At 36.9% G+C, this 16,870-nt stretch overlaps 1 protein-coding gene and 1 long non-coding RNA gene across 4 annotated transcripts in view; one reads left to right on the top strand and one right to left on the bottom strand.

Annotated features, from left to right (window-relative positions):
- LOC129780298 (6-phosphofructo-2-kinase/fructose-2,6-bisphosphatase 1-like) overlaps positions 1-14,447 on the top strand; it is a 270,999-nt gene extending 256,552 nt beyond the window's left edge. For all 3 annotated transcript variants that reach the window (XM_055788378.1, XM_055788379.1, XM_055788380.1), the window contains one exon: positions 13,591-14,447. In XM_055788378.1, coding sequence (XP_055644353.1) covers positions 13,591-13,689 — 99 coding nt within the window. In that variant the 3' untranslated portion in view covers positions 13,690-14,447. The remainder of the gene's footprint in view (positions 1-13,590) is intronic.
- LOC129780300 (uncharacterized) lies at positions 12,790-14,399 on the bottom strand. The gene is made up of 3 exons (XR_008743882.1): positions 13,382-14,399; positions 13,073-13,315; positions 12,790-13,014 (listed from the first exon to the last, which is right to left on the bottom strand). It is a non-coding gene; the product is annotated as an uncharacterized LOC129780300 (long non-coding RNA).
- Positions 14,448-16,870: the final 2,423 nt, after the last annotated feature.

The raw sequence follows: 16,870 nt of genomic DNA on the forward strand, positions 1-16,870 counted from the left end.
ACAACAGAGGGCGTAGCACTTCTCCAATTTTAATGAAGTCAAAAATTGGATCGATTCGTGGTTAGCCGTGAATTGCCAGAAAGATGGGAAAAAGTTGTGACTAGCGATGGGCAATACTTTGAATATAAAATTTGTAATCAGTTTTGCAGAATAAAGAAATAATTTTTGAAAAAAAAGTAAGAGGTTGTATCTAGGACACGACCGCATATTTTCGACGTTGAACTACGCAATTATATTATGCAATCCACTTGTTTACCACTTCGAATATTATTTTAGAATGCTTTAAAATTTTTGTAATAGAATATGTTCTTCGTTACAAATAAATTTGATGAACGTTCTTTTACGATTGATATGTGGCTTACCAATATACGCGAACGGAAGAATTGTCAAACGATCATTCTATTTTACATTTCCCTCTGAAATTATTGCGCATCTCATGTTTACGTAGTTCTCGAACCGCTAAAGTTCATTCACCTCTAGTATATTAAATGACGATTTCCCCAGGCTTCTCAGTTTAAAAGAACGTTTTAGGGAAACATATTCCGGTCTGCACAACGACAAGCGGGTACAAAAGTACTCAACACCAAAAAATACCCCCGACATGCATGTATTGGAAAAGCGGATTGGGAAACACACCTCAGTGGGACAAAATACCCCGACTTGCAGGTTTTGACAAAGCTGATTCCAGATATCGCCCTTATCGACTACATTTCATCCCGATGGTCTAGCCTTGTTATGAAGAGACCACAACAAATTGGATAGATTTGTGGATCGTTTCGAAAAACCAGCAGCTTCACAGACGAAGATTCTTTGCCGCCAGAAGGATGAGAACAGATTTTGGCTAGCGAAGGACAATACAGTGGAACCCCAATTATCCGATTATCCGCGAAAGCAAGCTGCATAGTAAATCTATAGGCCTTCCCCGAACTAGTCAGTGAGTGATAAACTCATGCACTTTTGTTTTGTCATGGCTTTCACATTATCTGATCACTGGTGTACACGACCTGGTAGATGTATAATTTAATGATTTCTGTATTGATGAAGCATGCTTTTTATGCTGAAATATCTTTTTTTCGTGTTTGGAACTCATTTTTAGTCCTTTATAGCGTTAACCGCGATTTCCGTTATTCGCGATGAGCTAGCCAGACTGTTTCGCGGGGATAATAGGAGCTCTACTGTACTTTAAATAATAAGAATATAGTCATTTCTTCGGGACGAAATCTCAAATTTTAACAATGAAACGGCGGATTTCAATTTGCACATCTGATAGAAAAACATGTTGCAAGTCTGATTAAATAATCCTTGGTTTTCTCCCGTGCAAAGAAAACATTCTCTGAATAGAAAGAAACTTTCTATCAGAGTTTTTTGCATGCATGTTGCCAATTGAGGTCTGGAGAACCGACTACTGGCCAAATAAATCAAAAATCAGTTTTAGATGCATGTTTTCAGGAATGTTTACACCTATTCTTGGTATTTTAATAGGGGTATCTAAACACCTCCGCCACGCTCTATTCAATTTGTAGTACTTGTTCAAATAGCTAATAATAGCTAATAATAAATTCAACTTATAAATTGATGCGTGCGCTAAATAATGATATTAATTGTGAAGAACTCTAATATCAATTGACACTTATTTTGTTCAGAACAGATAAAGAGGTTTATTTTATTTGCTCAAAGTTTTAGACGAAGCACCCATGATAGGGAAGCATTGTTTCCTTATCAACACACCAGCACCTTGTGTGTTTGGTGGTGGTGGTGTGTTGTCCAAACAAACAAAGCAATACAAACATGTCACATTTTCAAATACGGGTACGAAAAAAAAACAAGTTTGTCTGAAAACACAAATCTGCGAGAGCAGCGTGAACATTGTTCGTCTCGTAAGCAGTGTTTAATGAGAAACACGGAAGACTGCTTTGAATCTATGGAACTGAGCATGTAAAAATAAACGAATTATAAAAAAAAATATTTTGAACGAAAAAATCCTACACGTTCTGGGACTTTTTTATTTAAATGATGGAACACGTAACGTCATCTGTTGAACGTTGATAACATTACAACGGTGAAGGTGTCACCTTTCAAACGCAGCCAACTTTATGTTAATCGGTTGACAGGTTAAAAAGTTACGCGCTTTTTAATGACAGTATGTTTTGTGCTTGTGTCGTAAAAATACAATGGAACAAAGAGCAAACATTAAGCTGACCAAACGTATCGTTTTTCAAGGGGCAATACCGTTTTTTCGACCGATTTTGAGTGTCCTGTCTTTTTGTCAATTTGTACCGCATAAAGAAAACTTTGATATTCCTTCATATTCCACTATCATTATTTTCCATAATTTCATTCGAATGAACATCTGATGAATGAATTGGGGTTTACAATGTTGTATTCGCAGAGATTTCACACAACTGTTTTCAACATGCAATCGATATTGAGAGCTCCATTGTAAAACTTCATAAATATCTTCATATTTACACGATTCGTGCAGAAACATTGAAGAGTTTGTGTAATTTTGTCGTTGAATATGATGCTAATTTGCTCGAGCAGGGTAACACATGATTCCTTTCTCTTGGACATTTTATCGAGAGAATTCTTAGTATTTTTGAAGGATTGCGCGCTTATTTTCTTTCACAAGAAAAGTTTCCTGTTGTACTACGGGATTCACCGATGTATAAAGCTGTGGTTGCTTTCTACCAATGACATTAATTGGTGACCTTTCAAACATTTATTTGTCTTGTAGAAAGAGACAATGTATCTGCCACTGACATTGTCGTTAATTTTGATGATTTTATTATTCTTATCAGCGTCAAATCGTCTTCAACTCGATTATCCCCAAGTTTAGGCTCAAACCATGGTTCAAAAGTATGTAGTTTAATCAGGACTTCATTCGTAACTTCTTCCGACTCATATCCAATCACTCTTCATTAGACGCGCTGTTATTTCGTATCAATCTTACCAGCAACAATCTCTGCGTTTGTGGTTAAGGTTATCACGACATTGAGCATGTTGTTTGGTCGTGCGAGATGTATCTTGTAGCAAGATCGAATTTAGGAAACTCTCGTCGGGCCCGAGGGAAACAATCCATTGTGCCGGTGCGGGATGTGTTGGCTCATTTAGACCAAATCTATCTTTCCCTCAAAACTATCGATCTCCGTGTGTAAACATTCAAATTGTCCAAATCTTCTTATGTCCCCTCCTCTCTATGATAAAAATATGTCTTTCTACCAACTTCGAGTCGTCTGCGTCGATACCCCATCATATTCACCGTAGAAAAAGCAAACTGTAAATATTCTTCAGATTTGAAAATAGATTTAGAATTTGTAAGAATAAACGATTTATAATAAAATAGAACTCTTCAACATAAAAGGAAAGAAGTATTTCTGACTAGTGCGGAGCAAGTGGTTTCGAAAGTTTAGTTGATTCAGATGTAAACGAAATCCATTTAAACTGTGAATAATTTTACGATACAGCGTTGGAGTGTATTAAAAAATGAAAAGTTGTTCTAGTAAACACACAACAGTATAAATGAGTTTTATTAAAGTCCATTTCCAACTGACCATTCAAAGTAGCATTAGTAAAAATCTTCTTTTTCAGTTATATGTGGACAACGGAACAGTCAAGGCTCAATATTGAAATTATAAATAATTGCCAAATAGAACTTTTATCTGGATTGTGGCAAAATTCATGAGAAAGTTTCCAAAAATCATAATTTTCGGAATATTGTTTCTTGGTAGAGAACACAGCAGGTAGGGGAACCGCGGATAATACGGACAGTGTGGGTAACATGGACAGGTGGTTGTTTTGTATAGTTACAAAACAGTATATTAAATTCCAAGAAGCTGTATCAAAATGTTTGTAAACATGAGTTTCCAAAGATATAATTAAAGTTCTTCTTAACATGCCCGTTTTACCCCACCTCCCCTACATATACAGCCATTCCTGGCGAAAACGATATAGTGGTTGTCAGATTTTCGTTAAAATTGGTAGTTTTGTTCCTTATCTCAAGATATTAGACCAGTATTTTTGATTTTTTATTGTTCCAAAAAATCATTTGTTTCCATTTTTATCCAAAAATTTCAGGTCTAATATTTTGCGAAAACGAACAAAACTACCAATTTAAACGAAATCTGAGAACCACTATATCGGTTTGGCGTAGAATGGTTTCATTCATTCAATAATATTCTTATTAAAATGAGTTTTTGATTTTTTCTTGTTTACGTGTCCCGTTTTTAGTCCTGAACTATTGGGTCCGCCTAGCAAATATTAAATTTTGTTTCGTGTTTTTTTTTAGTTTAGGAAACAGAAAATAGTCGCATGGTGATAGATCAGAAGAATACGGAGGGTAGTCGATGACACAAATCTGCTTTTTCATCAAAAATCCACGAACTTAGGAAAAAATTCACGAAACAAAACTTAATATTTGCTCTTTGTTCCATTGTATTTGTACAACACGAGCACAAAACATACTGTCATTAAAAAGCGCGTAACTTTTCAACTTGTCAACCGATTTGTATAAAGTTTTTTTTCCTTTATTGATTTAATTAGGCTCAAGTGGATAAAGAGCCACCATCAAGCAATACATTTTAAAACATTTTTTTTAGCTAAAACTACAGTGCAATATAAAAACAAATTTAATTTATTCCTTCGTTGCCTCGTCGGTATAACCTTGTCTGGAACAGTGCCTGTGGTGTGTCGTAACAACTACATCGCCAGTTGATGTAGCAACGGTATCCTTTGGTAGTGAGTGCCTCCTTGTTATGTTAATAGCTCCTGTAATGATCTTATCTCAACGGGTACTAAGTTCTGCTTGTGTAATAGGAAAGGAAGGGAGAATGGACAGTGGGAGTAGGAGATGCGACCTAAATAATAACATTAGCGCTTCTTAGGAAGACAGATATGGGGTACATAAGATTAGGGTCACGAGTAGCTAGGATATCGCGAACTGGCATGCGTAAGTTGAGCCTCTAAATCGGCAACCAGTTTAATTCTTTCATTGCAAAATTCATTACATGAACAAACAACGTGCTCGATGGCATGATATTCTTGACCACAATTGCATAAATTGTTAGTAGCAAGATCTATGCGGAAGAGATGCGCATTCAGCGCGGAATGATTGGACATCAATCTGGACATAGTTCTAATAAAATTTCTGTCAAGATCTCACCCTTTAAACCAAGCCCTCGTTGAAACTTTGGGGATAATAGAGTATAGCCATCTCCCAAGCTCATCTCTGTTCCTTTGGTTTTGCCAACTGGTGAGTGACTGCTGTCGGGAAATGGAGAAAAATTCCCGATACGCTATTTGTCATTCAAAAACTGTGCCCTGCATACTACCCATCTTTGCGCGTGTATCCGCTTTCTCATTACCAGGAATGGAGCAATGGGAAGGAATCCAAATGAAAGTGATTCGAATACTTTTATCAACAAGAGAATTCAATGCATTCCTAATTTCGATAAGAAAATATGATGCTTTCGTCTGTTGTTTCAAGGATTGAATGGCTTGTATACTGCTAGGACTATCTGAGCAAATAAAATAGTGATCAGGTGGTAAGGACTCAATGGTCTTAATTGCATGATATATTGCAGCCAGTTCGGCAACATACACTGAACAAGGATCTTCAAGTTTATGAAAGCTAGTGTAATGTTCATTAAAGATACCAAAACCAGTGGATCCGTTTATTCTTGAACCATCAGTGAAAAACATTCTTGAAGAATTGATATGATTATATTTTGAAGCGAAAATATTAGGGATTAACGATGATCGAAGATGATCTGAAATGTCTCGAGTTTCGTCCTTCATAGAAAGATCGAAATCAACGGAAGATCTGCAAAAATTCGGAAAGCTAACATTATTGAAGATGTCTGCTGAAGGTTTTATTTCTTGAGAAATGTAATGAGAGTACAAATCCATGGATCTCGACCGTTGGTTCAATTCGAGAAGCTTCTTACAATTCTCAATTACTAATGGGTTCATGATTTCGCTTCGGATTAAGAAGCGATAGGACAGTTCCCAAAACCGAACCTGCAATGATAAAACACCTGCCAAGACTTCAAGGCTCATGTTGTGTGTTGATTGCATGCACCCTAAGGCTAAACGCAAGCAACGATACTGTATCCTCTCCAGTTTAATGATGTGGGTTTTAGCAGCAGAACGGAAACAAAACGAACCATATTCCATGACTGACAGTATTGTAGTTTTGTACAGCGGTATTAGGTCTTCTGGATGAGCACCCCACCATGTTCCAGTAACTGTCCGGAGAAAATTTGTTCTCTGTTGACATTTTTTATTCAGATACGCAATATGTAAACCAAACTCCAAGATATTTGAAGCTTGTGGATTGAACGATGGTTTTGTTGAACAATTGAAGCAGAAGTTCGGAAGGTTGGTGCTTCCTAGAAAATACAACCATTTCTGTTTTCTCAGTTGAGGATTCAATACCTAGCTTCACAGATCATGTAGATAAATTATTTAAGGAAATTTCCAGCGGTCTTTGCAAATCAATAGTTCTAGTACCTGATATGGATACAACACTATCATCTGCCAGTTGCCTCAAAGTACATCCATCTGCAAGATGATCATCTATATCATTAATATAGAAATTATACAGAAGAGGGCTTAAACAAGTACCTATGTAGCTAGTCCTAGAAACGGCACAATTTCCATGAGAAAAGTGCATGTGCTTTTCGGATAACAGATTAAACAAAAAGTTGTTTAAAATTGGTGAAAATCCATGGCTTTGAAGTTTATCGGATAAACTTCTTATAGATACTGAGTCAAACGCCCCTTTAATGTCTAAGAAAACAGAAGCCATCTGTTTTTTATTACCAATTACCAATTGTCGTCTGAATTTCGGAAGCAAGTAACGCGAGACAATCATTTGTCCCTTTGCCCTTGCGGAAACCGAACTGCGTATCTGATAAAAAGTTATTCTCTTCAACCCAATCGTCTACACGTCGGAATATCATTTTTTCCAATAACTTACGGATGCAAGATAGCATGGCTATTGGTCTGTATGAGTTATGGTGGGAAGCTGGCTTATTCGGTTTTTGAATGGCTATTACTCTCACTTGTCTCCACTCGATGGGGACAATATTTTGCTCAATAAACTTATTAAATAACCTTAATAAACGTTTCTTAGCTACGTTTGGAAGGTTCTTCAAAAGATTAAATTTGATTCCATCGGAACCAGGAGCTGAATTATTGCACGAAAGAAGTGCAAGTGAGAATTCAGTCATAGAAAACAATGTCTCCTTATTACTATTGGAAGACGATGTATTACGAGATATGTCTTCTGCAGGGACAAAATCTGGACATACTTTTTTGGCAAAATCAAGAATCCATCGGTCGGAATACTCTTTGTTTTCATTTGTATGGTTTTTGTTTCGCAAACACCTGGCCGTGTTCCACAAGGTACTCATAGATGTTTCCCTTGACAAACCATTGACATATCGTCGCCAGTAACTGCGTTTTTTCGCTCCAATAAGATGTTTGAATTTGGTCTCCAAAAGTTCATACTTATCAAAATTTTCCATTGAGCCATTTTTGCGAAAAATTTTGAAAGCAGAGGATTTATTGAAATAAGCATCCGAGCACTCTTTGTTCCACCAAGGAGCACCAGGGCGTCGGCGAAGTTTTGCACCAGGGAAACGTTTCGTTTGAGCTTGAATGGCAGTGTGGTAAATCAAACTAGCAATGAAATCATATTCTTCGAGAGGTGGAAGTTCAGGAGTAGAATTGATGCTCTCTGATATAATACTAGCAAATTTCTCCCAGTCAATATTATGGATAAGATCGTATACAACTTCGACCAATTTCTGGGGACACATCTCATTGGCAATAGAAACAAGGATTGGTAAGTGATCGCTACCGTGAGGATCTTGGATTACTTCCCACATACAATCTAACGATAAAGTAGACGAACAGAGTGACAAGTCTAGTGTACTTTCTCTTGCAGGAGGTTTGGGTACTCTTGTAGCTTCGCCAGTGTTCAAAATTGATAAATTGAAATTATCGCATAGATCGTAGATGATTGAGGAACGGTTATCATCATAGAGTGCCCCCCAGGCCACACCATGTGAATTGAAATCACCCAAGATTAACTTGGGTTCAGGTAAAATATCGATAATTCCATCGAGTTGGTTTCGTGAAATTCCAACTCTGGGAGGAATATATACAGAAGCAATGCATAGGTCTTTTCCCCTTATTGTGGTTTGACAAGCAACTACCTCGATTCCTAGAAGCGATGGTAATGGGAATTTATAGAAGGAATGACATTTTCTGATCCCCAAAAGAACGCCACCGTGTGAGTCTCTTCGGTCTAACCGGATAATGATAAAATCATGAAAATTCAAGTCCTCATCAGGAGTAAGCCATGTTTCACAAAGAGCAAATACGTCAGAATTAATATTGTTGACTAAAAATTTTAACGATTCGATTTTGGGTTTAATACTTCTGCAGTTCCATTGAATAACTTTAATTGTATCTATATCGCTTATAGAACAATTAGGCATCTAGTGAGAAAATGGTTGCAAGGAGGGGCAATTTTTCTGTCAAGAATGCAAACAATGCAGGAACCAAACTAACGATAATACTTTTGAGGGGCTCGGGAATGTTTAAAGCATCTAGAATGTGACTCGCAATACTTGGAAGGGAGAATAACCCAGCATTGGAAAACCCGGACGGAGTGTTCACGTCTTTTTGTGTTCTCGCGGAAGTAAAACCAGGAGGTGTTTGCTTTGGAGGAGTTTGTTTTGGAGTTTTATCACTTCCAGAGGATTTCTCAATTGGTTTAACGTTTTCTTGCTTCTTACGAGGAGTCGGAGGAGTAAGAGGAGCAGAGATTTTTCTTTTTCTTGAGCCTCCCGGTATTGACATGAATGCTTCTTCAATGGAAGTAAAATTTTCCCAATAATCGGTTGGCAGAATTGCATAAGGGTTCTCTTGTGCTCCAGGATTAGGGGTCTCTTTTGCCACAGCCCTTTTGAGCATTTCAGCATAGGTCGTCTTGGATGGTTGTTTGAGAGAGTTATTAACTTTTGCCTCCCGCGATTTAAACGCTGGACACGAGGAAAGATCGTGAACTTTTTCTTTGCAAAAAATGCAGTTATCGGCATCTTCAGAGCATGACTTATCCTCATGCATCCCCTCACATTTTGCACAACGTATCTTGTTGCTGCAGTGGGAGTCTGTATGTCCCAATTGCTTGCATTTCATACAACTCATCACTTTAGGTACGTAAAGGCGCACCGGAAGCAAAACCTTTTCAATTTCCACAAATTGTGGAGGAGCTTTTCCGGGAAAGGTTACTCGAAACGAACCTGATTCGAAGTACTCTTTCCCTTTTTCGGAATGAGATACCGAATGCAATTTCTTGCAAGCAAGTATCTTCAGATGATCAATATTGGCATTCTTGAATCGACCTTATCCTTCGTGTAATATTTCATCACACGTTATACTAGGGTCGGTGATGACACCATCAATTTCAACGTCTTTTGAAGGAATATAAACAAAATATTCCTCCGTAAAAAGTTTGCATTGCGTAATCTCAGTGGCTTGCTTGCGGTCTTTGACAACCACGCGAAGCTTGTTCTGTCTAATAAGTTTTATCGAATCGACCGTGCTGAAATTCTTTTTGAGTTCTCTGGCTATTGTCAAAATTGGCAGAGCTTTCAGACGGGGGCGAAAATAAACATGGTAAGGTCCATCGGAATCTTCAGGATAGGACTTAATCCGAGGAGCTGTTTTTAATGGTGGATCGGTGTTCCCCGGCTCCGGGGTAGTTGATTCATTATTAGGAATAGGAGGGGCAGGGGGACTGTGGTGTTTAGTAACATCCACTTCCATTGTGAAAGCAAGAAATTGATTTCTTGTTAATGAGAACGATAGCAACAGGAAGGAAAAGCAAAAAAAAAAGGGTAGCAAAAAGCAGAACTTAGCCTACCTGTTTTCGAAGAGTAACTCCAACAAACTGGGTAGCTGACTGCAAGCCGGTGACGATGTTAGTCCAGGTAGTCGATGGGTGCCCTGTTTAGATCCTGAGTGCTGGCGAGTATGTATACCTGTAAAACACAATTTTTTTAAAAATAGGTAGCAAAAAAGTAATAGAAAAAAAACTTGATACTTCCTTTCCACTCTGCAGCGAAAGAAAAACACGTCCTTCTCCGATGAGATCAGGGAAGGAACTGTTGTATAAAGTTGGCTGCGTTTGAAAGGTGAGACCTTTGCCTTTCTAATGTTATCAACGTTCAGCAGATGGCGTTACGTGTGCCATGATTTAAATAAAAAGTCCCCTTATTTATTGAACATACTGTGTAAGTAGACACTCTTAGATATTAGGTTCAATTCCCGATCGTTCAAGGATCTTCCTGAGTTGGAAATTTTATTGAACGCAAATGGTAATAAGTGATTTCAAACTGACTTATTTATTTATTGTCGTCAATCAAAATTGTAGAACAATACATTTTTAATACTACTTAAAACTACTTACTTAAAACTAAAAAAAAAACTAAAGAGAGCTGGCTGGATAATTTATCCGTTTAATTCAAAGGACGATTTTAACAAGTTACATAATCAAAATTTTATTTATTTCTACAAACCAGCGTAGACTAAATATGCTGCCCAAATATTACAGTGAAATTCAACTATATCTAATTCTATTGAGATAGTTTTTGAGCATTGAGTCTGACATGGTTACATCAATCATTTCACTGTGTTTCACTGTGATGATATGAAGACCAGCCTAGTTTACGAAGTGCAAATAATAAAAATTGTTTTTGTACAGATTCAATTCTGTCTTCGTGTGAAGTTATGTAGGGGGACCATACAATTCTACAGTATTCTACTATGTCATCTTCATTTTTGAATGTTTGAGAGTCTTCTTCATTCTTTATTTCCATATCATCTGCGTAGATAAGTGCCTTAACACTGTTGAGAAAAACGCAAACGTCATTAACAAATTAAATGAACAAAAGTGGCCCCAAATGAGAGCCTTGAGGAACTCCGGATGTAACAAATATTGGTTTTGAAATTTTCCCATTAAATCTTACCATTTGCGTGCGGTCAGTCAAATATGATTCTAGCCATTTCAATAGCTTGACTTCTATCCCTATCCCTATCCCTCAAAGAGTTTTGGAATGCAATAAATAATTGCTACTCCACGATAATTTTTCACATCGGATCTTTAACCCTCCTGTACTCGCGTGCAAAATCATAACACGTATACTCGCGCACGGTGTCACAGACCGAAAATTGAACTTCTCTGTAATGTTGCCATTGTGTATTTTGTTTTTTTTTTTTTGAAGTAGAGGGTATGATTGAATGAAAAAACTCCAAAAAAATATGTTCTCTTCATCTTTATTATGTTTTGATATAGATGACTATCCTCAAGCAGATTAATTTTTGATACTCCAACACAAATAATGAAATTCGGATTTCTCACTGTTATTAATTAAAAGTAAGCAACTGAATTTAATTCACGGAAGTATAAAGAGCTATGAAACAACATAAAAACGTATTAATCGATTGTGGTTTCATTGGAGTAAGAATCAGCACATAGCATAACTGCATGCTCGAAACAGACATATTTTGTACATTTCATGCAGTTATCGCGTATTTTTCGGGTCTTTTATCAAAAAAAGAATTTATAACGACCTTCTAGACCAGATGATAAAGGTTCTGAAATATAAAGTTTGCATATTTCTAATATTCTTGGTAAACTAAAAAGTAATGCCTTTGTTTAAATGGGGAATAAAAAGATGATATAAAAGGATTTCTAGGAAGTTCCTTTTCTTTTTCTTGTTTTCTTGTCGATTTGGTCCATTATACTGTAACTGTAACTTTTGAAAATTACCATAAGCCACCGATTAGTTTATAGTTTACTGTTTACAATTCTTTTACAAGTGAAATTCTTTCACAAGTGTGTATATGTATGACCATTATATTTAGCGAATAACTATACGAAAGTCAAACATTCATATTTTGCTTTTGAACGTATGAATCTAACGACGAATATATCGACGAATAGTTAATATATGGATCCGTTCAATCCAGTTACAAAAGGGACTGAAATCAAATGAGAATAGTCAGGTAATAATCTTATGCATTATATTCAATAAATATTCCACGCCACTAACAATAATTTATACATTTCATTGAACAATATTCTAAAATAGGAAAAAAGGTTCTTGTCCAAAAAAGTTACACCTATACTCGCGTCGGTGTGTCAGACCGAAAGTGTGGAAAAAGTGGTACACGTCCCTTTTGTGCCAACACATGCGATACACTAAACGATGACGAACGACGAATAACGAAGCTAGAGAGAATCGTAAAGTCGTAGAGTTGATATTTTCTGAGAAATGAACGAATTATTGATTTCTCGGTCTGACAGACCAATGCGCGAGTATAGGAGTGTTAACGGATTGGAATATAGGTACAAGAAAAGAGTTTTTCCATATTTTTGGGAACCTTTCTGATTCCAATGACTTATTGAAAAGCCATGAAAGTGGATGAGTTAATTCAGATGCCATTTATTTTATAAAAACCGGTGGAATTCCGTGAGGACCTGGCCCTTTCGAGACATCAAGCTTATTGAATGCGTCAAAAATTTCAATGTGAGTTAGTTTTCTGACTTCAACATCACATGGAAATTCTGGAAGAAATGCAAAGAAGTCACGATCTCGATCCTCCTCAGCTGTTTCAATATAAACTTCTTGAAAAAATGTTGCGAAGAGGTTGCAAATTTTTTTCTGGGTCATTTCCCACGGTATCGTCAAGGTACATTCGTGATGGAAAACCGCAAAAGTTCAGATATTTTTCAAGATTAGCGTCAGATTTGTATTTCTTATAAATTTTATGTGTCTTCTGTTTTTTAGTTTTTAGATTCTTTATGTTTTGATTCAGATATCAGATATTTTGTGTTTATATTTCTCCTTTTTCGTCTTGTTGGTATCTCCTCCTCTATAATTTCATTGATCATCGAGTAAAAAGTCGTCACTGCCACTTCAATGTGTTCCACACTAAATCCTGCCAATTGATATAGTCAAGCTTACACCTAATTGATCGGCCATTTACTTTACTTTACCTCGAATTCATAATCAATTTGTGATATGCAATTGAGAGAAACGCATGTCTGCCACAGAACCAGCTCGTTTTTATTTCATTTTATGATACTGAATTCCTTATTTTGTATAGGTGGAGGCGATCTGGCGTAGTGGTAACATTCATACCTCTCACGCTCAAGGTCACGAGTTGAATTCTCACTCCCGACATTCTTCCGAAAAAATGGAAGTAAAAGTGACGAACCAGCCAAAAGTGTTGAAAGTCACTATAATATAGACAAAAAAAAATTATTTTGTATAAACCTCATTATTACCCATAAGATAAATCAAACCGTTGTAGGGATATGAGACGGGCCATTATCATCAACATCATACTTTTTAATGAATGCATAATTCAGAACCGTAAGGCCCAAAAACAGGGACAAGCTGAACACATATTTTGCTAATCATCCTCATATCCTGTTTTTCGTCATATTGTACCATATGCCGCTGAAAATTGTATTGCGCAATACTCAAATTCTGTCTTCCCATTCTCACACAGAACTGCTCGACGACACGCACAAGTGCGGACGCTCTGACCACGGTTCCGGCGCATTTCGATGCACCATTGTCCCAACAGATGTCAACCACGATCAGCTAAATTTGGTTAGATTTGGTCAGAATGAAACACTCTACTATTGCTGCCTCGAAACAGAAACACACAAACACAATAGAATATATAACGCAGTCCACGGTTTGTTTAGGCTGCGAATAATCAATCGTGGGAAAAATCTCTGGTTCTTCCAAAAATTCGTACAAAATAAGTTCGAAGCAAAACTGTTACTACAACACAACATAACAAAAGCCAATTATTTCACACATAATTAATCGCGGATACCTTGTCGACGTTAGACGCAAAAGTGATGCAGTTGGATGCGGGTCTACACACCTACACACACCCACACACACACATACGGAAACACAAAACATCTTACTGTGACCGATAAGAGCACACATTTTATTGATGTTTCATACTTTGTATTTTGCTCTACATTTGAAAACCTTCCAACAATTGCAAGTTAATTAGAGCGCTTATATATTTAGATTCACGTAACGTTTAGTGAGACAATGTAGAGAGCAAGGCAAACGTAACCGTGAAGATGCATTTTGATATACACACATATGTTAATAATGAATTCGAATCATTGAAGCGATGGTTGATATGTTGACATGAAATGAAACATGTTTCGACTGCTACAGCACACAAAACACAAGAGAATGAAACGTAGAATAGCATGCGTTCGTAATGTATATTTTTAGTTATAATATTGACTTTTAATTCGTAGAATAAAGGAAAATGGATATAATGATAGAAACAATGCTAAATATAAAGCCATGTAACGAAGTTAGAGAAGTTAACTGTTGTTTTGCGTTTTGTAACAGCTAGAGCGTATCCGAACTCCGTGACAAACCAATCGAAGGTAACTGCACCCAAAGCCATGCGGAGAGTTTTATTTCAGCGAAATCGAGCTATTTCTACGGTTTTCCCGGTTCATTGGATGTCTTTTGCAGAATGTTGTTTTCTTGATTCCACCATTAGAAAGAAATCTCACCAGAGCTAATTTTGGATTCACTGTGCTCTCCCAGTGCATCCGAAAAGTGAAATGAGTTATTTATAAATGGCGTGGTTGCATTGATACATTGTTGGGAAGCTGAAATTGATACCGTGTTTCGCAGCGTTTCCAGGATCCGAGCAATCAATGACAGGTTTGAGCTTTCCACGCAATTTGATCATTGGAAATATTGACCAAGAATCATATTTGGACTTTTTAAATAGGATTTCTCTAAACCAGTACACATCGGAGTATATAATGCTCGAGTCAACATTTTGATGCTGTAATGCCTACCTTTATCTGGTTCACTTTAACGACAGTACACCATCAGTGATTTATTCTGGAGTCAACGTCCTTTCAAGCTAAAATTATATATTATGAGTCACACTCCACGCTGCTTTCGAGTGGACCACTTTTTCCTTACTATACTGCCGTTCTATGCATAGTTGTCGCTTGTTACTTCTTGATAATTTTCAATTTTCTTCATAAAACGATGTTTTTATGTCTAATCTTCCAGAAAACCACAAAATAACTTATTGTTTGTTCCCAGCTTTTCAAATAACAGCACCAAGTTCAATTGTCCCATGTTGATATTCTAGGCGTAACTGGCCCACCATGTCTTTTTTGTAGATCCATGATAAATGAATCGGTTCAAGTACAAGAATTTTAGGCCATGCTTTCAGCGCGGCTAATACACTTATTTTTGGTTTGGAGGAACTAACTAATTCTCACATAAATAAAACAAAAGTTTAACAGAACAAGTGTACAATTTGTTGGCGAATGACTAATAACAATGAGATTTATATTCTGCAAAGGTGTTGCAGATTACTCCATTCTTCATAAAACGATGTTTTTTTCTGCATAATCATTCGGAAAAACACCAAAAAACATACTGTTTGTTCCTAGTATTTAAAAAAAACATCAAGTTCAATTGTCCCATATTGTTATTCTAGACATAACTGTCCCACCATGTATTTTTAACACTAGAACTAGAACGGTCAAAATGACCGGTTATATAATTTGTTCGCAAGATTTTGTATTGGAATTATTTTTTTTATTTTTAATTTTTTCTTCATTCATTTTTTCTTTTTTCATGTTCATTTTCATGTTTTTTCATGATTTTTTCTAAATTCATGTTTTTTTATATACATGTGTTGTATACCTATTTAAACCGACCGGTCGTGATTTTTAATGTTTCTAAGTTTCTAATTCCAAAATTGCTCAGAAAAACGTCGATCTACCACTACGGTGCCAGCCAATCAAAATTTCCGGAACAATTACTGCTTCTAAACCACAAAATTTGGGGATTTTTTAAGAGTTTTGTAATATATTGTGATGCAATTTTATTTTCTTATTGACAGTAGAAATAGGTAATGTTGGAATTAGTGCAGTTGAAATACTCACAATATTGTGGACAATTAAAAAAATTACAGTTATAGTATTTTACAGTGTAAGTTAGGCTGTCAAAAAAGTCCTGCGGTATTTCCGCGAGGTGTCGTTGTAAGCGCGTAGTTCTAGTTGTATTCATTGTATCAAGTCATATTATAGCTTGTTGGAAAGGTATTTTTTAATATAGTCCTTGACAGTGTTTAGTTTGGTTAAGTCGTTCGTGAGTTATAGTGTCGCAAATATGGAGCAAAATAAAGAGAAAATCCGACATATTTTACAGTACTACTATGACAAAGGCAAAAATGCATCTCAAGCTGCCAATAAAATTTGTGCAGTTTATGGACTCGATACAGTTTCCATTTCCACCGCACAACGATGGTTTCAACGTTTTCGTTCTGGTGTAGAGGTCGTCGAAGATGAGCCACGCTCCGGAAGGCCTGTCGTCGAAAATTGCGACAAAATCGCTGAATTAGCCGAGAAAGACCGGCATAGTAGCAGCCGTAGCATCGGCCAAGAGCTGGGGATAAGTCATCAAACCGTTATTAACCATTTGAAGAAGCTTGGATTCACAAAGAAGCTCGATGTATGGGTGCCACACACGTTGACGCAAAAAACATCTTTGACCGTATCGACGCATGTGAATCGCAACAAAATCGACCCGTTTCTGAAGCGGATGGTGAATGGCGATGAAAAGTGGGTCACTTACGACAACGTGAAGCGCAAACGGTCGTGGTCGAAGCCCGCTGAAGCGGCTCAGACGGTGGCCAAGCCCTCATTAACGGCCAGGAAGGTTCTGCTGTGTGTTTGGTGAGATTGTCATGGAATAATCTATTATGAGCT

Source organism: Toxorhynchites rutilus, chromosome 3, assembly GCF_029784135.1.
Source record: "Toxorhynchites rutilus septentrionalis strain SRP chromosome 3, ASM2978413v1, whole genome shotgun sequence".
In the NCBI taxonomy this organism is placed as follows: Eukaryota; Metazoa; Arthropoda; class Insecta; order Diptera; family Culicidae; genus Toxorhynchites; species Toxorhynchites rutilus.